We start from the raw sequence: 27,759 nt of genomic DNA on the forward strand, positions 1-27,759 counted from the left end.
GCTTTGGAGCATGTGGGATAACAGGTATACAGTTGGAGGACCCAGATTGCATATGATCAAAAAACTTTTAATTTGGCCATTGGAAGTCCTCTAGAAATTTCAGAGACTGCATTCTAATTACTGATGTAGAAAATTAATTGCATGGGGAATAATTATATTAAGTTTATGTTAAAGAATTTAATTGTAATGATATTTAAACTGAATGAAAACAAATTTAATTGCATGTTGATCTTCTTCTTTGTCCTGGCCCCACTTTCTGTAATGTGGATCCTAGCAGGTCATCCAAACACCAAGTAGCGCCTTCGGCTGAAAAAAGACAGTGTATCCGATGCACTTACTGAAAATGAAAACAGTCCCGTATAGAATAGAGCAGGTTGACAGGAAATCTTATGTAATTAAGGTACCTGGAGTATTTTGCTCCTTCCTTTTTCCTTCTCTGTTGCACTGCTTAGCAATACATTCAAATCCACAGAGACTGTTTTCCAACACACTCACACTTCTATACAGAAGACAGAGATACTAGAAGTGAAAGGTAAATCTTGTCATTTTCACTAATAGCCTTGTAAGGACAAATTGCTCTACCAACTGTACCGCATCTTTAATTAGCTCTTTAAAACCCTTCACTTATCGAACATGGGAGTTAAAAGCTCAACCACAAAGCCAAAGTGCATATTCATCCAAAAGCTGCAGCTAAGATGTATACTGCCACTAGAAGTCAAAGAACGTAATTGGAAAGGAGATATGCAAGCTCTAGGGGAAAAGATTTACTTTTTAAAAAGATGTGTCAATATGCACAAGTGTATATATTTCATAGAAAAGGGGAACTAATTATACTTAGGCTATTAAGTGTGATGTAATTAATACTGCAATTTTAGAATTCAATCTAAGTAATATCTAATAGACAGAATTAGACTTTAGTAACAAAGGGGAAGAAAACATTTCCTGGAGTTTTACAAATTAGGTGGGAAGATGTACATATAAACTACCTATTTTGATGAAACTACAAAAAAGGGGGGGAAAAGTTATACAAACAGATTAAACAAGTTAACAAAAAGAGAACAAAATCATTTTTTATAGAGATATTACTTTCTATTTGTATTGTTCTATTTGAAGTTATGCATATATTGCAACACTGGCATAGAATGTAACATCCTGCTCCTACTAAAACTATGTTTAAAGTAATTTTAAAGTTTGAGTTGTTCTGATTCAGGTCAATCTGTTTTCCCCAGATAACTTCCACGGCTAGTTCTAAAAGGGCCAGAGACTCCCTGTAATAATCAGTCATGGATGAAGAGGTTATTCCTCTGTAGATGTTTCTTGTTTCATCCTAGGCTATGGAAGCTGGGCTGTAGCTATGCTGTTCTCTGAGAAAAAGCAAGAAGTACGCAGTGTGTCCAGGAACGAATGCTTAGGCAATCTCAAGAATCAAAGCATGAACTAAAAGCTGAGCGGCCCCAGGTTTCCCCGAACTGTAGGTGGGAAACGAACTTACGTCTTTGTGGAAAAGGGAATTTAATATTTCATAGCTGACCCACAATAATATAGTCTTGGCTTTCAAACAACCTAAGCTTAATTAAGTTGACTCTACTGAAGATACATCTATAACACTTACAAGACTATCCTGAATATTGTCTCTTTTCTCCCCTGTGTGTTAATGGAATGAGCACATATCTTTGCATGTGGGTTACATGCCATGTTCGGGGAGCGAATTACCGAGATAACAAATCAAAAAATTCATTTTGGTAGAGCCCCTTTTCATCTTTATTTGGAGGAGGGGGGAATACTTCCTGGTGAATCAAATTTTCAGTTTGTTCTAGTTATTTATTTATTTGATAGATTTATATGGCCTCCCAACTCACACACAGTGACTCTGGGCAGCTTACACAATTAAAATCCACAATATAAAAAAACCTATCGACTCCCCATCCTCCACAGCAGCTACAAACACAATCAAATCAGCCACTTGATCGGCTCCGTCTCAACCTGGGGTCCCCAGGCCCGCTGACAGAACCACGTCTTCAGGGCCTTTCGAAAAGTATCAAGGTGGGGGCCAGTCTAATCTCCAGGGGGAATGATGTTCCAAAGAGAGGGAACCACCACAGATAAGGTCCTTTTTCATGGTCCCACTAGATTAACTTCCCTCATAGAAGGGACCTGTAACATACCCTGCCTCCCTGCTCTGGTGGGCCAGGTAGATATAACTGGGGAAAGGCAGTCCTTCAAATATTTCTGTAGTTTCTCTGGAGATTGTGCTTTCTGTGCATTCGCCATTGACTGCTACTGTATGTCAGAAATGGTCGGAGACAACTTGAAATTCTAAAAGACTGAGATTTACAAAGATCCACTTATAAAAGTTTTGTCTCTATGTATCTTATTGTATGACATGAGTATGTTAGGAGGCTCATCATGAACTCCGTCAGTGTTACCAAGGTAGGAATTGGGGTCGTTATGATATTGGCTTTATTTCTGTTCTTATTGTTGTACACAACAAACAGGATAAAGAAATTCACAGACCTGTCTTGAATTTCATCACATGGTATGCAAGGTATGGCACATACCTTGAAATATATACTGCAAGTGTATTTCAACCACCTAGATCTACCCAGGGCTCTGCTTCTAAAGTTTCACTCTTCTGACCAGATGACTTCCTTCTTTAATTCAGTTCATTAATTGTGCCCTATTCATTTATTGTGTGTGAATAAATCAATTCATTTATTTCCCCCCTCCAAACACACACATTATTTTTCTCTGTATCTTTAGATTGCAGGCCCTTGAGGTTGGTGCATGTCATACATGTTCTCTGTAGAATACCATTTCCATAGCTCATGCTAATCAACTGATAAATAACCAACAAATTATAATCATAATAATAACAGTCCATTTATTTGCTGCTTCTATTGGCCATACAAAATAAAGATGGCATTCAGATTGGATTATGCCAAATTAAAGGAATTGCCAGTTATATCTAGATGTATCTGTGTTTTTTTGCTTTGCTTTGCTTTGCTTTTCAGAAGTATTGCAAAGCCACCCCAACAATGAACTACAGCTGTTTTGCTAACAAGAAACAGACATTTGCTCAGAGTAAACCTATCTAAACAAAACCCAGCTGGTTTGGCTAAAATATCAGATTTGCACAGTGCATGGTTTTGGTAGGCTAAATGAGGTAGAAGAAGGAGATACATAGAAAAAAATAGTTTTGCAGGAAGAGTTTTTAAGCTCTTTTAAGCTTGCACAGAAACATGTAACTGCCTTTTCTGCATTCAAATACACTGAATTATAACGGAGATATTCACAGATTTCCCACGGTTTCACACAACTAGTTTACCATTTAAATCACTTACGCATTTCAAAAATTACAATCACTGGTATAATCCCAACTTGTGCTATAAACACCATCCGCTAAAAATATTGAATAGATTACCTTTTTGCTCAACTATTCATTTTTTTAGCAAAATCTGGCCTAATGCATAAAGTGTATGCATTATGGAATCTTAAAAAAGAGTCTTAAAATCTAATTGCCAAAGTAACTTTACCTTTTCTACTTCCAAGAAAACAAGCACATCTCCGTGAAGAGCACAAAAGCTGCAAGTGGTCCAGAATGCAGCAGTGGGGGCAGTTTTGGGTGTTCCATGATGCACTGATGTAACACCTGTATCCCACAAGCTGCACTAGCTCCCAGTGGGCCTTCAGGTGTAATTCAAGGTGTTGGTTATCACCTATACAGCCCCGCATAATGCAGAGTAAGCTACTTGTGGAACCACCTGTCTCCGACTGTCTCTGTTCATCCCACCAGAAATGTTCCAGGATCCATCTATTAAACAGTGTCATCTTATGCAATCTAGGAGTTGTGCTTTCTCTGTCACTCACCCTGCCCTGTGGAACAGCATTTTCCACAGACCAAGATGGCCTCAACCCTGTTGGCTTTTTGCTAGCAATTAAAGATCTGGATGTTCCCACAGGTTTTTGGGCTAGTAGGCTAAGCAAGCCCTGTTGTTTGATTGCTTTGTTTTAGTGACAAGAAGAGGATATAATCAAGCTTCTTCAAGCCATAGCTATTCTAAGAAACTTGGCAATCTTTGTACTAATTGTCCAAGTTAGGTCTTGAAGAAGGGGAGTTGTAATTTCTTGATCAGAAAGACAATTCTATATATTGACATCACTGCATCTCTTTTTTTAATACAGAAAGAGCAAGCAAACAATAGTAAATAAAGCACAAGCTAGAAATAGCTGATGAAAGAAACATCCAGTGAACCCCTTGATTTTTCTTATGAAACAATGTAGTTCTATTATTAAGTTAAAATTAAGATTTTAAATACAAATGCATATTCAGTGAAGCATATTCTCACAAGAAAGCCAGAGAACCTTTTCACAGAAAATTGGAAGTGATATCCTGACCTATTCTAAAAATTAATCAGCTCAATCAGTCAAATAGCCAATCATACAGCTCCAGTTGCCTCTTTCCAAAGCCCAACTGATTCCTTTTCACCCACCACCTCCCACTTACATAGAAGCAAGCTCCAATAGGACATATGCCCAGATAAGTAAGTTTAAGTTAACCAGAAAATCTAAAAAACTGAAATATTGGGTATATTTCAGCTTTGCTATGGGTTCCCCAGCCTTCAGAAGTCCAATGGGCAGTGATTTTTTTTTAATGCAGTGGTTGATTGGATCGGTAATGTTCTCTGCAATGTGCATCTGTTTTTTATTTGAAACGAGTAATAATTCTGACAAGATTAGGACCAAAGACTGGAACATTAAGTTCTGTGATTACAAATTAAATAAATATATTTGCAAAATGCACTAGAGTGGTATTATCTCATACTCCAGAACTGAGCTGCATCACACTTGCCAAGAAAGACAGGCCATGAGAAACAAATTCAAGTGCAGTAAATGTAATAACACATTTTAACCAGTGTAGAAGAGTGATTTGAGGGTGAAAGCAGGCTGACATGTACAGGTGAGCAAAAAAGGATAGTGCACAAGATCCTGATTTCCTTCCTTCCCAATGATGTGCTCTGTTCCCTAAGAAGGAAGCTACCTATCTTGCAAAAGTACAGCTTGGAGAAATTAAGTTCAAGGAAAATAATGGGTTGAGAAATATCTGACTGTAGTTACACTACCTTGGAACATGCCCTTCAAATGCTACTGATTTTTCTCCACTCTGCTGACCCTAAAACTCCTTTGATTATTGTCTCCATGAGTTGAGATATGCAAAACATATCACAGCTTTAACCTTCTAAATATTTTCTCCACAGGATATGCAATAACTGCCAAATACAGAAAGGTGTGACCACAGTGTTAGTTCCCCCAGCCCCCAAGAAAGTTACATGCTTGGGGTTTTAAGCTAATTTACATTCTTTTCAATTGATACATCATTATATCAATCTTATAGAAAACAACATATTTATTGGAGTTTTCTGGAACACCATTAAAAAAATGAAAGTGAGAAAGATAAGCTTTTTAGATAATGTAATGAGAGACCATATTTAAATAACCCATTCAACTCTAAATACGTCAATTTAAAGTATCCACTTAATGCAATCCATATGAACTGATTATAACAATATGGAGAAGTAATAAGCTTGTCAAATATTTCCAGGCAGCCTGCAATATTAGATTCTAAATTTGCAATTAGGGACCTGTTACCTTAATTTTTGTACACTACCTAGTTATGGGTAGTATTCTGTAAATTATATACTGTACATACTTATTATAAAATATGAATACCTCTGCCCTAAAGCAAAATTTGAAAAACCACATCCTAATTACGAAGTTGTGTTGGAATACTACATCCTTTTTGCTGCAAAAAGGGAGAAGCAATGTACAACAATGACATTTTTTTTGTAAATTTCTCCAAGGGCCCATAGAACAGATACATTTGCCAGCTTTTATCATGCTGAGCTTTAACTGTTATATTTACTGAATTTACAGTTGAGAATAAAACCAGAAGTGCTGTGGAATAAATTTCATATTACCCTTTGGGGAGCCTGTTCTTAAATCAATAGAGCCAAATCCATTATCTTTCCAAGACCAAAATTACCCCATCCTAAACTTAAAACACATGCACTTAACCCAACTCTGGGCTAACCTGTCTGTCCCAACTAATGAGACTTCCACTACATTTTGCAATTCGATACTCGGGATCATTTTACACTGAATCAAAGTATTATTTAAGAATGTGCCATAAAGCAACAAAATATTAGTCTGATTTGGGCCATTGTTCGAAGCTTAAGGTATCAGGAGTTACAGAGCCACAAATGAGTACTAAAACAAAACATTCCTCTTTAGCCTCCCCCACTTTTTTCCCTTGAATACTGCTAGGGATTTTTATTTCCAATCTGTATTAAGGAAAGATTCCTTGTGGATAAATAAGGAAACTCTGGATTCATACCAGGGAAACAAACCAGATTAATTAGTAAACCCAAGTGAGATAGCCTAAGTTTTATTTTCCAGTACTTGCACTGAGTTTAACTGGACAAAATTAAGAACTATATTTTGCTTAAACAGTTCTTGAACTTTATGTAGTTGAAAAATAAGCGAAGAGAGTGAGCAGAGAGAATTTTAGAACTATTTCATAAGTCAAATGAGCTCTTGTCATACTCAGAATAATTTATGGTTGCTTCTGAACAGAGATGAGCAGCTTCCATTGGCTCAAGGGCAAAATCAGGTTTACACGGCATAGTGACAGATGCCTTCTAAAAGTGGGTGGGACAAGAACCCAACTTTTTAGATGCTTTTAGGCCCCCATAAAGGGTGAAATAGCATCTTAATCTCTTCCAAGATCCATTTTGACCCTTACCATACCCCAAACCCCAACAGTCTTAATTCATTTAAGTTTTCTCTTCCTCACAACATGTATTTATTTAATTTTACAGAGCATATAGGTTTTCTCTTTTAATATATATTTTAAAAATAACAATGATCTGTTCTTTTAATTATGTGACCTATTTGGGGGTGGTTTAAAAAATGGGTAAAATAGATGTCCAATCTAAATCCTCTGACCCCTTTACTAGCACCAAACCAAATTGTCTTTGTTTTGTAGAAAAGGGTCTGGGTAAACATAATAAAGAGTGAGATAAAATGGAGCAACTGTGAACAATAAAAAAGGTACAACCTGAATTATTCAAAAGAGAGTGCTACCAAGCACCCACTCACAAACTCACTTCAAAAGTGAGTTTGTGTGAGGCTTAAAAGGAACTGAAATAGTAAACTTTCTCTTAACACTTCTTCAGCTTAATCAGTTTCTTCCCACTCTCTTTGAACTTAAGTTATATGACTATATATGACTTCCCCAGCTCAGACTAAATTAAATAGCTTATCCACAAGTTGATCATTCTGCTCTCAGAGTCTCTTTCCAAAGCAGTTACAGTCAGTTCTGACCGCATAATCTGAAACTGAGGTGTTTTTTCCCCCATCCCCAGGGACAGTAAGTTGCATTTACCTATAAGCCCCTCTTCATATATTATTTCTGTGAATTAATCAGTGCATCAAAAGAAGTTGCATGCCTAATTCTAACTACAAATTATGTTGTCCAAGTCTGCCGTTCCAGGCATTATCTCATTCATGAAGCTCCTCACCGATTTAGAACTGTTATTGATTAGTGTTCTAGGTGATTCAAGAATTTTCAAGGCTTTTTCTTCAAAAGTTACACTGAAAATGGCAACATTAGGGGAAACAAGGCAACCTTTGAGTAAGGGCAAATTCTCATCACCTACACTGAAACTGATAGGGACACGGTGGCGCTGTGGGTTAAACCGCTGAGCTTGCCGATCAGAAGGTCGGCGGTTCGAATCTGCGTGATGGGGTGAGCTCCCGTTGCTAGTCCCAGTTCCTGCCAACCTAGCAGTTCGAAAACATGCAAATGTGAGTAGATTAATAGGTACCGCTTCAGCGGGCAGGTAACGGCGTTCCGTGTAGTCATGCCGGCCACATGACCACGGAACTGTCTACAGACAAACGCCGGCTCTTCGGCTTTGAAACGGAGATGAGCACTGCCCCCTAGAGTCGGACACGACTGGACTTAATGTCAAGGGAAACCTTTACCTTTACCTACACTGAAACTGAGCTACCATACCTTTGTATTATTCAAATATCTGATATTTTAGCTACCTGCAATGTACAAAGATGGTTTCCTCATTCTTTGCTTAACTCTAAATCTCTTATGAATAAGTTAAAGAAACAGGACTTCCACAAAGCATATTTTTCATCCTAAAATGGAGAGAATTTCAAGAAATCCATGTGTGTTTGGGGCTGCTTCAGCCAAATATGTTTTAGTTTTTAGAGTGACTCATAAGATAGCTTTTGAGAGCTATCCATAGTTTAAACTATTTCAGTAATACAGGAGGTATTTTGCTAAACTACTAAGATGCTCAAGATACATGAACAGATCTCCTAAACATTTTAGGTCCAAGAAGAAGCTTGAATCATAATTGGATTAGAACCTATTAGGCTCCCTCCTCCATTACTTTCCCAATCTAAATAAAACTCAACAAAATTGTTACTTGATCTATTAGAGAAAAGTTACAAGTATACATATTTTCTCCATTTCAGTTGAGAAAATGCTGTGAAGGATAGACATCATCAGACAATCCAAGTCCCATGTCCTAGAAAATCCATACACATTTAGTATCTTGTTTAGTTTGGCCCTTGGGCAATGAGTACACCAAGTGAAATTTTTTATCTTGTTTGAGATAACCTAACCCATTTTGAGATGCAAACCAATGTCCTGTTGTAGGAAAAGATATACAAATAACTGTGCAATAAGATTTTTCTAAACATAATCATTTGGGGTATGTAAGTGCCAAATGGCATATTTCTGCATAGGATAAAGTATGGTTTGAATAAACATGGAAAGAGAACAACCTTTCTACTTTTATTTTTAAACCTGGAAACAGTTATCTCCATATAAAAAGATGTAGAAATGTCCTGCTCTCTGGATATTCGAGATAATGGATATACTGAATTTCATAGCCTTACTTCCCTGTAAAATACCTGGATAATATTAATAATTGAAGTGAGAAGAAAGTAAGATCTGCATATATGCTTTATGCACACACACATGAAAAGGAAAGGAAAGATACCATTTTTACTTCAGATTCTGTATTCATATTTGTTTTAGTTTTACTCATGTTTCCCATTTTTAATATTCTAATCAAAAAACAATATTCAGTTCCTTTGGATAGAAACATTGTCAGTATTAGTCTTTCAGCAGATCACTGCAGGTTTCCTGCATAAATCTCTCCACACCCTTACAGATGTTCGTATCTCAGTACAGATCTATTTCCCTTGAGAGTCAGCCAAACCATTAAGAATCTGCATTTTAAGGTGGGAAGGGCTGCATGGCATCTGGGAATGGAATATAATCTATCTATCTGAAACCTGTTTAAGTCTTTAATTCTTCAAAAGTCACCCTTGAACTTCCTCAATAACATGGGAAAATTTTCTTCCTAAGGGGACTTCAAAATATTGTTGTTGTTTTTTAAATAAGCACCTCTATTTCAATAGCTACATTTTCATGAAGAATATAATCTACATTACACCTATTTGGAAGGAAGTTTTTTAAATGGGATAATAGCCAGGGTATGGCTGCTAGCATCAGGTTGTATAAGGCCATTTGCCGCAAATCTATTTGGCAGGGCTGGTCTACCAGACAACATGGGTGAGGGGACTGGTCACATGGGTTAGACTGAAATATTCTCAACTGAGGGCCATATGGTCCTGGGGCCATAGGATATTTCAAGGGGGTCACAAGTGAAAAACATGTAATGGGGCCACAACATGTGCCAAGGGGGCCACCAAAAAGCAAAGTGTATTATACTGCAAAATACTGTCCTGTTGATGTCAGAAAACACACCAGTTACTGTCCCAAGGGTCACATTAATCAACTAATAAATTATGTTAAGAGTAAAATTTTGTATGTAATTATCTACTGTAAACAGCATCACTAAAATTATTACAAAAAAAAACATATATTCTGTTTAGAAGACAAGTGTGTAAGTGCCAATCTTTTTCACTGGTTATGGAACCTGGACAAGGGGCCACAGGAGAAAAACAAGGTCAGAAGGGGGTCATGTATGAAAAAAGTTTGAGAAACACTGGGTTAGAGGACCAAGAATGGACCAAAAGAACTGACTCATCTATGCAAGGCTGAATTTATCGTCCATGAGCAATTCCTTGGATTGTTTTTATCTATGTGAGCATAGAAAATTCTTCCTCCCTGTGTGGGATTGTGCCTTGGATACCAGCCAGGTATCCCTGAAAGTAAAATATGAGTTGTTCAATTCATTAAGGTACTCCTGAAGCTCTTAGTTTCAGGGTCTATTACTGTTACTGCTGCAGGTGGGACAGGAGGACAAATGTGGTCCAGCTAAAACTTAAGGGGATGTTCCTGAACTTGTGGCCACACCTAGTGAAGGATATGCATATGCCTGAAGCTCATGTCACCATGTCTTAGTGTTATGTATAAATACAGGCAATATATCTCAAAGAGGATGTAATGTAAGCCTTCATTATCTGAAGTGGCACAATTAAGACACTAGTTTGCTACCAGACAACTGTGAGAGCTAAGTCAGAGCTGGGTATGTTCAAATTCATTGATTTCAATAGGCCAAAGAGTGTATGCCACTGGATTGGACTGTGATTAACGGGTAATATATCACTACATGAAACAGCAATGAAAATGAAGGTTAGTTACCTAAACCTTAGAAAAAGGAATTCTCAGCAACCAGCTAACCTTAGCTAAACCACATTGTTCAAATTAACAGAAAGGTTCTATTTTTGGCCAGAGTATCTTCACAACTTTACATATATCCTGACTTCACGGAGATGTACTAGTTACCAATATAATATATTTAAATCAGTCTGTATTATTTCCTCTGCTATATATCAGTTTCTAGATTTTTGAAGCACATCAAACATTTGATCCCAGAGCAGGTCATTAATTTCTCTTTCTCTTTCTTCCCTTTCAGTAGTTTTTCAGTGCTTCTAAGAAAGAAAGAAAAAGGTTTCCTGTTCAAAATTGCAACATCAAGCATCACTTGCTACTGATTTTTGAACATGCTCTCTTGAGCACTGCATTATTCCATTTGAAGCATTATTCAAAGAACCACACAGCAGTATTTTTAAAAGGGAGAAAAACAAAGGAGTGGCCTGCCAGTATAACATGCATCTGTGTCTAAATTAAGCCTTTCCACGTGCAACATTATAAACCATTTACCTTGTGGAACCTTGAACACAAACCTTTACTTTAAAAATTCACAAAGTCCAGAGATTCTGCCTAAGCTGCACATTTTTGTAGCAAGAGCAAAGATGCTCAGCATCCTCTCGGAGACATACGGTGTAGCATTTTATCTACTTACCCTTCGTGTGAATGGAGAGCAGCACAAGGAAGGAAATGTGAAGTTGCCAGTTTGGTTCGTCCAGCCAGTTCATTGCAGCAGCAACAGCAGCAGCTCGTAGTTCAAACCTCCTCTTCCTTCCCCTTCCTTAGTTCGCTGAGTGCTCTTATGCTCCCGCCTCTCAGCAGTTCAGAGGAGTTTTGCCAGCAGAGCCTAAAGAAGAGAAGTTGAAAGACAAGCCTGTTACAAACTGGTTCTGTCACCACATAGTCCTCAACTGATCACCCTTGTAGGAAGCACAACAAAAGGGCAGCAGGACTCCAAGCAGGACTGGATTCCTGAGACAGGAGCATGGACTGATTGCTGCCCACACAGGGAATTCATGTAAACTTAGAAGTTGCAGCAAAACAGGAGGGGAGAGAGAAACAGACAGAATGATGAGAGAGAATTTCAGCTCCCTCGTCGATTTCACACTTACGTTCGCAAAACAAAGCCATGCTGTTCCAAAAATCTAACAGGTAGTTTCTAACAGGATACATAAATCTGCCAAGCATTATCCAGAAACAAAAATAAGTCTATTTTACTCACCTCCCAAAGTGTAACTGTGATTTTTTTGTTTGCACTGAACATCATGCCCATTAATATTGTTTCACTGAATGCATGATTCTTTTAATTGCCCATTTCTAACACCTCCCAATGATAAATAAATCAAATCAAACAATTCTATATAGGTTTACCCAGATTTAAGCCCACTGAGGTCAACAGGCTGCCTACTCCCCTGTATATAGTACAGTCTCACCACCAACTGTGTATGTATTTACTTAGAAGCAAGTCCATTTTGTCAGTAGGAGTTTATCCTCTGGTAGGAATCAGTGGTTAGTGTTGGACAGGAAGACCCAGATTCAAATCCACCCTTATCCAAGGATATTCACTGGAACTCTGGGCCAGTCTCCCTCTCTTGTTCAGCCCAACAAAGCTTATATGCATAAATATCTACAGGATCAAATGTTTTTCTTTAAATGACAGAAACAGCAGCACCATCCCAATGCAAACCCACCCCATCTGTACAGGTGACATTGCCCTGTTGCTGCTTTTGTCACTTGCACTCCTACAATTCCCATGACCCCACCTGCAGACATGTCCATTTACAGGGTTGCTGCTGTGGAGATAACAAGAAGAAAGATATTACTTGAGCTCTTGGAGAGTTATATAAGCAATAAATAAATGAAATTGAATCTTTCATCTAGGTTCATTAGTGATCTAAACACTATCCTGCACTATATTAAAATATGAAACTTCTCATCTATTTCTGTGGTGTACTAACACAGCATTGTTAGAGTGACATAACAGTGCTGCTTTGGTTAAGGATTACAAGAGAAAAAGGCCTTACTATTCTACTGCTTGTAAAAATGAAACACCAAGAAAATAACTTGGAATTTAGCACATAGTCTCCAGTTAAGGTGGTCCATAATTGTTCCAAACTTCAATTCAATCATATAAAAGGAGTCATTTGTTTAAACCTCCTCTCAAAAAGAAAACAAAACACCACAATACTGAAGATTTGGCATTCTTATGCTTTTTATTATAATTTTAGAAAAGTGTATCTTTCTGTTTAATTTTGGGAAAAATAACTAATCATCTTCTTCGGGCTTGTTGAAAAAGGCAGATCTTCACTGCTTTGATGAAGTTCTGTCCAGCATTTAAATTGCTATAAAGGCTTTTTTTTTTTTGCCTTCTTACATTTAAAGGCAGTGAAGTTCTTTTGACCATACTACATGTCATCCTAAACTAGACCCCTGCCAACATCACTCCAGTGTTTTCAGGGAAATTCCATATTGCAAAAAGAAGCCAGTGAATTATATATGTGATGTCTGTTCATTTAGTTATAGAATACTATCTTAAAACTTAAATTATATGTTACTGCACATACTGAGAACATCAGGCATAAATATTATGTCATCAGTTTCCTTTAAAAATATATATATATTTGTGTTATGGTATGGGGATGGAATTCAACGGAGAAAGTAAATCCCACTGGCCCAAACCTTGAGTATGTTGTTGGTTTTGATGCCAATCATAAGCTATTGAATATTATATGGATATAATAAACTAGGAACAGAATTTTGTAATCATTAATTACATTTGTTCATTCATTCAAAGCTCAGCTCATACGGTCAGGACTCATGTAGTCTAAACATGGTAAGGAAAATTCCCACAATAATGACTTTCTGGAAAGACTATATATACTTGATTCTATAAAGGTCATGCAAATTTTAAATTGAAAATTTGGAACAAACTAGACAAGTTGATAAATTGCATACATACAGCTATTCCTCAAGCTGATCCTTTTTATTTTTGAACAGGTGTGATTTCATCTGGAGGTACTAGAAAACTGTTTTCTCAATCACCTTCCACAAATCTGTGTCCCATCTTACAACATTTTTCATGTCACACAACTGATTCTATTACAGTTCTTAATGTATCTTGAATGTGTCTGCTTTGTTTCAAAACCACTTTGAATGTTTTTCAAAAGTACTTGTCATTGTGGAAAGTTCGCAAGAAGGTGGTTTTTATCAACCACTGACATAGCATGTTGAAAGAGGAAAGGGGCAAGACATCCATATGGATGTCTTATGCATTTGTTTATCCATAAGTTTATGCATAAGTTTATGCATAAGACATAATGTCTTATGCATTTGTTTCTACCGTTCAACTTACTTAGCAGCTTACTCTGATAAACATTGGTGACCTAAAGTTTAAGGCACAACATTGGGAGGAAATCCCATTTAAGTAGGCAACATCTCTTATGGTAATGAGCTTCACATTTAAGGGATTTTAACCATTTGCAAAATGATAATGATGCTGCTGAACAAGATGCCTCTAGCAAAAATTATGCTCACATCACATATGACTCCACCCTTTATCTGAAATAATATATACAGATAGTTCTGACATGCCTCCTTGGCAGGGAAAATGAGGTGGATGAACTGTAAGAAGCTTAAGGAATTCTATAGGGACGATCTGATTTTATTTCATTTTATTTTTGTTTTGTTCTCATAGTCCTGAGGCAATTAAGAAGTCAGACTGTATACTGTATCTAAAGGGATACTGTATAGGGCCCTGTATGTGATAACAGCAGCACAATTCAAAATAAATAAAGTGTGAAACTTCTATAATTATACCAGATTAATAAGAAGACGTCTATGCTTTTAGATGTTTTCATTTGATGTAATATTTTGTTGTTTATTCATTTAGTCGCTTCCGACTCTTCGTGACTTCATGGACCAGCCCACGCCAGAGCTTCCTGTCGGTTGTCAACAACCCCAGCTCCCCCAGGGACAAGTCCGTCACCTCTAGAATATCATCCATCCATCTTGCCCTTGGTCGGCCCCTCTTCCTTTTGCCTTCCACTCTCCCTAGCATCAGCATCTTCTCCAGGGTGTCCTGTCTTCTCATTATGTGGCCAAAGTATTTCAGTTTTGCCTTTTTGATGTAATATATATTACATTATTCAATTATATATTGCTAGGACAAATATTATTAAATTCTGTATGGGGGGTTTCATCAATAAAAGTCTTTAAAATTATACATAAATGAAAAATGAGATCATTGTTAACCCTATCAATGGTGTAACTATACCTTTCTATTTCTAATTATACAATTGTGTATTTTTTTTTTGTATTGGAAAGCTCTGAACCCATTAAATAACAGCTTAACTAAGAGCAGAATATTACTGTTCTTTCACTGAGATGGAAGCAACTACCTTATATGAAATTTTGTACAGGTTAATGATTCTCATCTTTCAAAAACAGTTACTTCGTTTCATAAAAAAGGTTTTGTTGTTTATAGAAAGAGCCAGAGTGGTGCAGAAGTGAGAGTGCTAGACCAGGAGTGGGGAGATCCAGTTTCTAGTCCGCCTTGAGCTGCAGAGGCTCACTGGATGACCCTCAGCCCAACCTACCTCGCAGGGTTATTGTCATGGGGAATATGGGGAAAGGGGACATTACCTATACTGCCTTTTGCTCCTGAACGCAAACTAAGATAAGAAAGAAAATGGTTAGAAATTAGCAATTACAAAATATTTCAGTTAACACCTAGCTTTCTTAGATGACAATTGTCAAATGGCTGACCATTAATTTTTAAAAAATGCATACATCTGCAGTCTTATGTTTCCTGGCTTTGAATATGCATATTGAAAAGAGAAAAACCAAGTGAAATGAGACCCTGTATAGATAGAAAATTTAAGTTTACCTGACCTTGTCTGTGCACCAACACATTATGGTCTTAATATGGTTTGTTTGATTTGACTTCAGATGTTGTGCAAACCCAACCAAGTGTGACTCATTCCATAAAGTATGATTCAACAAACCATGGCTTAATGTAGTACAAACCCAACAACAATGTCCCAAACATTGCACTTAAACTTTGTTTGCCTTATCTGAACATAAAACATTAGTAAAACACAGGAACTTTACCCACTTCAAATTTAAATCACTTTATTTCAGTCAGTGACCAGATCACCCATGTTCTAAAAGGGGATATAAAAATGGTTGACTCACTATTTTGTATGTAAACTTGGGTGTGGGGATGCCAGGAGAGTTTTCCTCCCCTTACCCATACCTGGTGTTGCTTTAAAGTCAGGCTAGGTTCCATGGAAATGATTTTTTTCCCCAAGATGTATTGTATAGGATCACAAAGTAAGTATTCAAAAGCTTAGCCATCTGTTGATTGTAAAACCAAAACAACAACAACCCACCCAGTTCTTTCTCAATTATTTTCAAAGAAAATTCAATTAGCTTTTCTTTCTCCTCCTCTAAATCAAATACTCCTTTTCCCCACTCCATTCCCAATTTGCAATATTCCATGTCACTAGCCAGGAACAACCCAAAACAGAAAAGTTCCTTGAACCTTCCAGTGAAAAGACCAATACTTCCTTTCCCCCCCAAAAAAGACACCCCTCCCATTCCCCCAGAGCAGCCTTGAATGAGCAGTATTACATTCCAAGCATGTATTCCCTTTCCTTTCAGAACAATGTTGGGTCACTTCCCTCCCACCCCTCTCCAACATGGAAGGAGAAGAAAAAAATCCCACTTTTCCAAAGCCTGTAAAGGATGATTTGTGTTTTCACTTATGGGGTATGACTGTCACTCTTGATCTGCTTTCAGGCCTAGATTACATGGGATAAGCGCTGACCTTATTTGAGTATTCACACATTATGCACTCATGAAGAGCAAGCAGGGAAACAAAAGTCCCTCAGATGTTCTCTGCATCAATCAAGCTCACAGCAGGGAGACTGCCAGACCTTTCTTCCCTTTAACTTTGGAGAGGGAAGGAGAGTCCAAGACAGACTTAATAAAGTTTAAAGCTGTGTCACGGTAGACTTGGGTCCAATTGTCTCCCCCCCCGCCCAAAAAAAGTGTGTTTTTTAACAAATTCTCAGCAGTTGCTGTTGGCAACAAATGTCTTAAGACAGTTAGCTAAGAAAAAGTCAAAGAACAGATCAGCAGAAAGAGGCTTTAGTACTGTTCTCATGACTTTCAGTAGTAAGCAGCCAGTTTTCCATTAAAGAAAAAAAAAGAACAGAATTATTTCTCTTCATCAGGAAACTCAAAAAAAAGAATAACAGTAAGTGTTCCACCACTAGAATGCTTTATATTTCAGAGAATGCAGAAAGTCCTATACATGCCATTGAGTAATAGCAGTAGCTTTTTAAAACAGTGTAAGGCAGCCTTCTGCAGTCTGATGTCCTCCATACGTTTTGGGGCAAAACTGCCAGCACTGAGAATTTAGATAAATGGAAATTCCACACAATAGCTGAAAAAAATGCCAATTTAGCACCCATATTAGGAATCAACCTGCTATGATTTGCATGACTGCAGAAGTCTTTCTTCAAATTCCATAATGCCAGATCAAAGGCCACTGCCTACCCTGCACTTTCCCAGATGTCTCTGTGAGGATTAGCACATGCAACAAGCCATCTAGAGAATCCAAAACTGAACCCAATTATCCACTGCATTAATATTTTGAGACAGGGATTTAGAAAAAGAGGAGGGATGAAGGAATCCACTGCAAGAGGCAGAGAAGTTCAGGGATCTTAAGCCAGATAGCTAGGAAGATGAAACTTTTTTAGTCCAAGGACCATGTTCTTTGTAAACACTTGCATACACAGCAAACAAGCATAGCCAAAGCAAAGAGTAGGCCAGGTCATCTGCACTTTTGCACACATTCATCCCAAATTCATACATACATACTCTCAGATTCACTCCAAACTAAGCCAACTGGAGACTTTTTCAAAACTAATGGTCTTGCATAGCGCAATCCCAGTGAACTTCGCCTTATACATACAGTGTATACAGTATTTTTTAAAAAACTGTTATTGTTTCCAATTCAAAACAAAACTGTTTCCAATACAGTTTTACTTCCTGTTGTCCCATTTTTCCTTAAACAGTACAGCTACCTGGTTCACAGGAATGTAGAAAATGTGTGGTGTTTTTGTGTACAACCATCTACAATAATCTCCTTAAATCCTTCCTAGCCCTTTCTAATTCACACAGGATCTTCTTCAGCTCTGTGTCTTCAAAAAGTATTCTAAGAGGAAAAAGAGAGGGACAAAAGTATAACAGATAAAATGTGGAGAAAAAAAATTATTGGGGAATGTTGGAAGGAAATCTTACCAGGGTCCCTTTTGAGCTGGGAACGAAGATACACAGACAGTTGCTTGAACAGAGGTGATAGCTTTATTGTCCAAGGGCGCGAAATACAGAGAAGTCAGCTGTTGGAGGTGGCCACCCTTCTACTCCCCACACAAACTCTTTATGTGGGAGAGCTTGACTGTTGTTATGCAAAGGTGTTCCCGCCCTCTAGGAACTTCAGAAAAGTGCAGTTTACGGGATTGCGGAGGGGGGGTGCTCTGTGGTCAGGCCCCCTGCTGTTTATGTTCCCTGTTCTGATGGTCTGGGTTCCCTGCAGGGCTGTGGCTTTGTCTACTAGCCTGGACTGTCCACCTTAGAAGTAATCTTTTGTTATGATTATGGAGATCTGTTTGGCTGTTCACCCGAATAGGCTCTGCTAAATTCTGTGAATGAGTGACCTTTTGTTTTCCAAGGTTTCTGATTAAATCAGAAGGGAATCCTTTGTGTAAATAGTCAGGCTTCCTTTTACATTTTAATCTTTGGCAGCCCCTTTTGCATCAAGCCCATTCTATTTTGTAACTTTTAACCTTTTACCTTGCTCAAGGGGAAGGCAATATTGCAGGAAGACTGTGTTCTGGGGGGAGACAACATGGTGGGCAGGGAGAGATCTTAATTTCTTCCAACAGGAAAAAATAAGATTAGGAGAATCTATAAAATATAAGTATATACAGAAAATGCTTCAGACATGATTTTCACCGATCCAAGTTATAATAGAGCATATTAGATACTTAATAATATCGAAATGCATTTATAAAAATACATATCAGGAATTGAGTAAATCTGCATAGAATTACTTTTTGCTCGAGACGCACTATCAAAATCACTCAACATGCATTAGCTCCATTTTCACTGCATTTGCCCTGAAAAAAAAAAAAAACAACTACAGCATTTTACAAAATCACAAAACAGAAACATAAAAAAACTTTTTCAACATCTATTCAATCTGCCGTTTACATGTATGATGAGGATATAACCCTATTTGTGCTTGGGAAGGCAAAGCCCCAGGTTCCAATATAATTCCATTACTTGGCAATGAATATCAGCACGTTAGAAGTGATTATTCCAAAGGAGGTTTATCTAAGACAGCAAATGTAATTGAGAAATCAGTTGGAATTTTGCCTGTTATACTGGTAAGACAAGAAAAAATACAGAAGGAGTAAGAACATGCATTTATTCTCCAGAATGTGTGGCTGCAAACTTTTCTTTAATGATATACTGGTGTAGGCTTTCAAGACAGTATCTGTTGCACAGTGTTGGGCATCAGGGTTTAGAGACTGTGGTCTAAAGAACAGATTTCCTGATATTCTGTTGGCATCTTCAGAGGCAAGGTAATCTGCTGGGCAGACCACAGGCAACTCAGCAGGGACTGCCTGGGCACCTGACTTTATAGCCAGGTGTCCTGACTTCTCGTTGTCTTCAGCTGAGCTGGTTTCTGATTGGTGCAGGTTGGTGAGGGCTGACCTATGACTGGTTCTTTGTTTGTGCCCAATCCTGATCAGCCATTTTGGTGGTATTGGTACCTGATTGTTCATGCCAGCTTCTGATTGGTCATATTTAGAGTGCTGATTCCTGATTGGTTCTTTGTTTGTGCTGGGTTCTGGTTGGTTAGTCTGAGCAGCTGAGTCTTGATTTTCTTTAATAATATTTATATTCCATCTTCCAAAAATTTCAAGACATGTATCCTATTTCTATTCTATCCTCATAATTCTATGAATTAGTGTATAGCAGCCTTCCACCATCGTGGGGTCCTCCAGATTCTAATTCACAGAATTTCCAGCCACAATTGGGTGGCTTCCTAACCCATAAACAAAGATTTATAAACAAAAAGTGAAGTCAGGTTCAGACAGTTTAGTACAAGGGTCCCCAATCTTTTTGATCAATAGACAAATCTGAAGTTTTGGGAATACACTGTGGGCTCCAGCATTGCTATGGGAGATTGCCATTTGCCAAATGGCTGCCATGGAGACATGGCCAGTCACAAAATTTAAAAATGGAGCAAATGGAACCCAGAGGATGCCAAAAGAGACAGGTATCCATGGTATTCATGGATACCTCCCCATGAGCAGTACATGTGGATCCAATTTAGTGCAATATGTGAACCCAGCCTCTATCTAGGAAGATAGAAGATCAGGAGTACAGCATAAATTAAGAAGGTTGCACTTCTTCCATCCATAGACCAAAAAAACAGTTTCTGATCTAATTCCAGCGTAAATGAATCTAAAAAATCAATTTCATCAAGGAATGCTTGCAATTCTGTGACAGGCAACTGCTCAAACACTTTCCCCAGGTGTTTGTTTTTCATGAGAGAAGTATTATGTGAATGTCTCTCCTCTATAAAAATTAAGTTACATTGCTTACAAAACCATACAAAGGTGGCCAGCCAGCTTAAAAAGGCAAAATAAATAAAATAGCTAATTAGAGGGCAAATATGTGGAGAATATACTTTTGGCAGCTGTATATATACAATCTCTTTATAACATGTGTACATATTTAAAATATGAACCCAAGTCAAAACAAGATCCAGTAAAATCCTTTATCCTGTTATGTCCCAATGTGGTTTTGGTATTAGTTAAATGCACCACAATCTAACTATTCAAGGGTAGATTATTTACTATTCAAATAGAAACAGAGCCCCAGATCATCTGGTCTCTTTTCAGCTGGGTTTCAGGCCTGAGCTCAAAACTAAGACTACACTGATTGCTTTGCAGATGACACGTGGGGAAACCAGAAAGAGGAGTGCCTCCTCCTGATCTTGCTAGTCCTCTCCCAGTAGCTTCATGTAGATATTAAATAAAACTGGACAGAGGGTCAAGTTTCAAGGTACCCCAAACAGTAGGGCCTGTGGACTCAATCTCTCACTCCACACTACCATCAAGAAGGAGTGATGGAACAAGGAGAACCACTGCAAGACAATGCTGTCACTATAAACCTGGAAGCACCCCAAAAGATACCATAATTAATGGCACCAAATGCCACTGAGAGATCCTGCAAGATTCGGAGGATTATACTCCTGTCACAAAGTCATCTACAAGAGCAATCAGCGTGGTTTTAGTTTTGGTCAAGCCTGAAACTATACTGAAAAGAGTCCAGATAATCCACAGCTCTCTGCAACTATAATCCCACCAACAGTCTTCCCTAAGGAGGAGAGATTAGGAACAACCATGAGTTGTTCAAAAGAGCTGTTTTGACTGATGGCTTCTTGAGGAGAGGGTAAACCATCATCTCCTTCAAGGTAGGTGGCAGAAATCCCTCACCCCAAGGATCATTAATCACTGCCTGCTTTCAAGGATCATAGTGCACTGTGACCCTCAAAAGTTGATGCAGTAACAAGCTGGTTAGTCCTTCAGATGTCACTAGATTCTTAATTGGTCTTGCTATAAAAAAACGAACACAGCTGTAACATTGTTTTTTACAAAATTGATCCACAATATCTTGTCCAGTATTTTTTTTAAGTGAAGTCTTCTACTAGGATTCCATTAATATGTTGCAAATTAAAATTTAACATCACCAGTTACAAATTTGAACTTATTCATTTATGGAGATGCCTATTTATTTTTTCCATTCCTAATTGAAGGTTGAGACAAGGACAACCTTAATTTTATAGGTACAACAGCTGAATGCTCCAAAGTTGCCATTCTCCTTTCAGCGAGTGCCTCTCAGTGGGCACTTAATTTTGATCAGATCGTACTCTTAAAATTAAATAGAGCTGACTGAACATATTAAAGTGCTTACAATTTTTGCTTATTTAGGTCTGACGTCTTCAAATATTTTGATTTATTTTTAATACCTTGCTGGATTTCCAGAAGGCCACGAAAACCTGGCGTTTTTCCTCAGATGTTAGGGTCAGGCTGCTAGTACAGTCTGAAATGCATGTTTCGGAGCATATGAGTTGCTTATGAGATGCTTCAGCTCTCGTACACTGCTACGATCACTTTTAATTGTATTTTTATGTTTTCTTTTTATATTGACATTTGTATTCTTGTTAGCAGTTATTTCCTTCTTGTGTGGCCATATACGTTTTCTAAATAATACGTTTTCTAAACTGATCTATACATTGTGAAAATCTAAATCATCAGCTAACTTTTAGAGAGATTATAAATGTCCATAGGCTGGCCTGGATCAGAACATTTTTAGAGCAAATATAAACCATAAAATATGTCAAAGTACTGGGTGCCCCAAACAATAAGTGTGTTCAAATATTTAAAAGCATTTACAGTTAAGTGTGAATGTTGAAAGAATGATGTACAAACCACAATGGTTGGATACTACTACATGATAAGCTAAGCCAAACTATATTATGAAGCAGACATTGTCTTCCTGAATACTGTAAATAATCAAAAACTTGAGAGACCATTGGTGTATCTTGGGATTCAATAGCTCTTGAGGTCCTTGCATATGTTTTGTTGTAAAGCGCTCAGAGTCCCTCCTTGTGGGAGGAAATGGGCGGTGATAAAATTTGATAAATAAATAAATAAAATAAAAATATGCCTTGGCGTGTAAGCTTGTACCACAGGAACACAATCAAGAATCTGTTCTGATACTTTACAGATTGTTTTCAACTGAAATATTTTTTTTAAAAAAAATCATTAATCGCTAAGTTTACCAGAGGATCCTATAGCATTAGTAAAGCTACTACTTTGCATTCCTGCTACTTCTGTGAATCTCACAATCATTTGATTTGCCCTCAGATGAAAGTAATGAGATGCAATGTCTTACCCAATTGTTTGATACATTCATGGATGTATGAAAGTTTTGTTGATACATGGAAAGTCCTACAAGACTAGTTCTTCTCAAATTAGACTATTTCTGAGATGTGCAATTATATTAAAACTGGAAAATCGATATGCCCTAAATATACAAAATGTCTAAAAGCTGTGTCAAACCAAAGGAATCTTTATCAGAGTTACTGAAATGAAAACTCTTATAAAAGTTGTAAAATAGGAGTTAAAATACATGTAGAAGGACAGATTTGCAGCTCTTGCCAAATCTGGTGCTGTATTAAAATATTCCATTTATACTTTCCTGTTGCTGTAATTATAGAATTTAAAGTTCTGAACAAGGAACACTTAGAAATAAATGGAAAACGATGGATTATTGGCTTCTTATTATAAAAATGAGCTTTTATTACCCTTGTGAAAAATAATGAACTCCATTTTAGATAATGGAAAGATACTAGACAGGGGCACATATATTCCTAAAGGACAGGATTTGACTTTGCCAAAGAATTATAGGCCAATATCATTACTGAATAATGATTATAAGATATTTATGATGATTTTAGCTGAAAGGCTGAAAAATGTTTATCCATGACAATGTTTTTTTTTTTCTTTAACCTAAGAGACAATTAAGAGATAATGTTAGAAATGTTCTTAATGTATTAGTGTGTGGAACAACACAATGGAAAACAAGCTGTCTCAATGTTTCTTGATGCAGAGAAAGCTTTTGATAATTTAAACTGGACTTTTCTATTTAAACTTTTGGGGATTGAAAAGAACTTTATTACACGGGTGAAATCAATATATACTTCACAAAAGGCACAAATAATTGTGAATGGGGAATTGACCAAGCCCTGAGACATACAGAAAGAAACACAGCAGTGATTTCTCCATTGTTATTCATTCTGGCTCCTGAAGTTTTGAATAGAGACGTAAGACAATATGAGAGAATTTCCAGAATGAAAGTTTAAAAGTAAGTTTATAAACGAAGGGATGATTTGGTGTTAATTATGGAGAACCCTTTAGGAGGGATAGATGTATTAATGGAAAAACTAAGAGAATTTGGCTGGATTTAAAATTAATAAGGAAAAAACAAAGATGTTGACAAAGAATATAAAGATGGAAGACCAAAAGAATTGTCTATAAAAACTGGTTTTCAGATTGAGAAAAAAGTGAAATATTGGGGTATCAATATAGCAGAAATGCCATGCTGCAAATATGGAATCGATACAAACCCAGGCTATGTTCAAAAATACCTCTGTTGGCCTCAGCTCAAGAAGCATTTTATAGAAAAGAAACAGCGGGCAAAGACAAATAGTTAACATATAAAGACCTGCTAGCACAGGAAAATCGGGAGCTTAAGAAGAAATCAAGAGAAAAATTGACTGCAGCGGGATTTAGTTTTCAATGGCTCTCATACGCACAATTAAGAGAAAGGTTTAATATAGATAAAAAGTACAATAAAAAGTATAGATAAAAATGTGATAAAACAGAATTTGAAAATGGATTATGTACAAACTGTCATGAGTAAGGATGGCGAGCAGGGGGCTCCCATCCAGGCTGTAAAGCGCATGCGTAGCACTGAGGAATTGGGTAGCCATTCCAAGAGACACCGATCGGGCCCGCCTTAACCTTTGGGGTTTATATGTCTGGGTTTTTCCCACGCTTCTTCAGTTTGTTAGGATTCCCCTGTTATGTAGCAACAATAAAACACTAGAGACCTGTTCCTTGTCTCAGCGTGGTTCCTGGCTGTTAGGACACAAACAATGAACATGTGATTGCTAAAATGTATAAACGTCTGTTGAGATTTGAAACAGAGGAAGAACAAGTTAAAGAATGTATGGTAAAATGGGCCAAGAATTTTGATTATAATATTCAAATAGATCAGTGGGAGACAATGTGGTTAAAAGCTCTGAAATTCACAATTTTTATAATTTAAAAGGAAACTTTTTAAAAATAATATACTGTTGGAATATGGCCCAGCAATGTACAAAGGTACTTATAATCACTGTTGGAAATGTGAAAAACATGAAGGACATTTTATCATGCATGGTAGACTTGTGAAAGAACAGAAAGATACTGGACACAAATACTGTGCATATGATGATGCAGACAGTTTTAATTAACATTCAGATGAAACTGGAACTTTTCTAATCAGGAGTTTTGGACACTCAGCCAGAAAAGGGTGGTGGATTATTGGTTTTATAATATAGTAACTGCAGCAAGGCTGTTATATGCACAAATATGGAAGACTACGGAAACACTAATAATGGAGGAATGGATTGAAGATGGCAGAGTTTGTGGGAATAGCTAAACTTGTCTGATTAAGGAGGGGACTACAAATACTTTTATAACAGACTGGAAATCATTTTTAGACTTTTTGCTGGAAATGGATAAAAATGAACTGCTGGTTTTGGGAGTGGCTGAGTGGCTTAGGCTCCTTCCAATTCATTTTTAAATATTTGATACTTTTACAAACCCTGAGTTTCCCTCAAGTCTTCTGCTTACACAGCTCCTCAGTGCATCATGTTGGCTACAATGCCGTCAGCTGTGCTCACCAATCTGAACTCATTAACAGAAAAAAGTTAATACAAATCTATTAAATGGACTGAAAAGCCATCTCAGATTAATTAGAAAGTGTGTTTAAAATGATACTTGTATCCAATTGTGTAAGCTATTTTATTTAATAACATTTTTAGCATACTATCCTGGAAAAAAGTCTCACTGAACAAGGGGTGGGTCTCTTCCAACAGGAAAGAAGTGTAAGAACTCTAATTCACAGGGCCGCATACACCACATGACAAGAGGTGAATCTTGTCACCTTTCCATCCAATCTAGTTAACTGTTGGTATCCTAATCATGGAAACCAGCCATTCCTAACTTGCTGCCATCAAACTGAATTGGAGTACAGCTCCCATATTTCTCAGCCAACTCTGCAAAGAATGTCCACATAGCCTTTATAAACTTTACACGTATAGTCTCCTTGGCCACATAAGCAAATGTGCAACGGAGCTGAAAAGTACTCCGCATCCATTGCTTTCATTCTTAGGCATAGAAAGATTAAAACAATTTAATTTTAACATGTATACATTGCCAAGCAGGAACCACAGCCACATTATATAGCACAGAAGTATTACTGTCCCTGTTTTCTAATAAGAGGGTTAAGAGAAAGTGGCTTATGAATTCATGTCTGATATGAAACCTGAATTACAAGCTCAAAGCCCACACAATTAGGTACAACCTAATGTATGTTTATTCAGAGGCAACATCATTTAATAGTTAACAGAAGTCAGCCATGTTTCTGGGATCTGAGCATAGTAAAGGTTTCCCTTGACGTAAAGTCCAGTCGTGTCCGACTCTAGGGGGCGGTGCTCATCTCCGTTTCAAAGCCTTGGAGCCGGCGTTGTCATAGACACTTCCGGGTCATGTGGCCAGCATGACGACTCGGAACGCCGTTACCTTCCCGCCGAAGCGGTACCTATTGATCTACTCACATTTGCATGTTTTCGAACTGCTAGGTGAGCAGGAGCTGGGACGAGCAACGGGAGCTCACCCCGCCGCGCGGTTTCGAACCACCGACCTTCCGATCGACAGCTCAGTGGTTTAACCCGCAGCGCCACCGCGTCCCTCTGGGGATCTGAGCATACATGCATATATAACCGCCCAGAGTCCCTCTTTTGGGGGAGATGGGCAGTGGCTAAATTTGATTAATAAATAAATAAATATATACATTATCCATCATTATTAGCCTAAATCAGTCCTCTGAAGGACGAAAGCTTCTTTGGTGATGGTTATGGGCCCTATCTATCACACTAATCCAGTGCAATTTGGTGGATAGTTGTTGCTGTTGTTTTACTTCCCAGTCTAGACTTGAAAGACAGTGACTGGCCAAAAGTCACCCAGCCAGCTTCCATGCCTAAGGCAGGAGTAGTCCCAGCATTTCAGTTTTCTTGTCTGAAATCTTGCCTGAGATCTTATTCAAAAAGCTGAAAGCTTTCAAGATTTGACAATCACATGAGATATAGGCCATTTAAAATAGTAATAATAACCTGGGGGGCTTAAAGCTGTGTTGCCAGCAAATATGCTAGCATTCCCCTGACTGATCCTCCAGCATTATACTATAGTTTCAAAGTACCTTCTTCCAATATCTTGCTCATATTCAAAATAAGACTCTCTACTTCCAAATGAGTGGAATTTGGTCAGAAGTGTTTGGAATTTGAAATAGAGGTGCTAATAAATTTCATTCCATGAAGGAATCAACTTGAATGAACTTCGAGGTCTAAAGAGAAGTTTTAAAGCAAAGTTCACTATTCAGAACTATTAACAGCAACCTAACAAATACTTGGTCAACAGTTGTCAAGGATAAACACTTAACAAACATCATTGCTACAGGCATTACACAACAAGCAGTTCAGGTTCAAGGGGTCACATGATGAGCCATCAGTAACCAGTGACATGCTTCCTAACAACCTCATGATTTATGTAGCAACTTACATAGACCATTAACATAATAAGAGGTCATAAAGATTCTAAAGCAAGGCTTATTTATTTAAAAAGTAGTCCGCTAATACAACTCAAATGATGTATTTCACTTTTCCAGATTTTCGGAAATGCAATTAGAAAGTATGATAGTCCATTTTGGAAATATTGCAAAAAGTACAACAGTTCTATGTAATAAAAATAACCCAACAATCTTTATTTTGCTCAGAGACTAACATAAAATAGAGAGCTATAACAACTGCAGCCATTACAGCAGTAAATAACCCTTAGTTTTACTGACTTAATAATATAAAACTACAGTTCCAAATTCTATGGTGTTGCTCCAGTGCTGCTAAGCTATATAAGTGATAGAATACAGTCTATAAAAGATAATATAAAATAGTTAATAAAAATCAAAATTGATTTTTATTAATTGAATAGTAGAAAAGACAGAATTACAGACTGATTAGCTTTCTTTCAGGAGCTAACAGCAGTTGTTAAATGTGTCTCAAGATTACAGCTAACTTTTAATAATAC

The 27,759-nt window shown here is 37.4% G+C and overlaps 2 protein-coding genes across 2 annotated transcripts in view; both read right to left on the reverse strand.

The window, feature by feature from the left end:
• The window catches only part of PDLIM5 (PDZ and LIM domain 5), a 705,552-nt gene that overhangs the window by 366,736 nt on the left and 311,057 nt on the right, over nucleotides 1–27,759 (reverse strand). The window lies entirely within an intron of this gene.
• The window catches only part of BMPR1B (bone morphogenetic protein receptor type 1B), a 133,726-nt gene that overhangs the window by 75,127 nt on the left and 30,840 nt on the right, over nucleotides 1–27,759 (reverse strand). Inside the window, exon 2 of the mRNA XM_063310102.1 lies at nucleotides 11,358–11,549. Within this exon, the coding sequence (XP_063166172.1) occupies nucleotides 11,358–11,430 (73 nt within the window). The 5' untranslated portion in view covers nucleotides 11,431–11,549. The remainder of the gene's footprint in view (nucleotides 1–11,357; nucleotides 11,550–27,759) is intronic.

This window comes from Candoia aspera, chromosome 8 (genome assembly GCF_035149785.1).
Source record: "Candoia aspera isolate rCanAsp1 chromosome 8, rCanAsp1.hap2, whole genome shotgun sequence".
NCBI classification, from domain to species: domain Eukaryota; kingdom Metazoa; phylum Chordata; class Lepidosauria; order Squamata; family Boidae; genus Candoia; species Candoia aspera.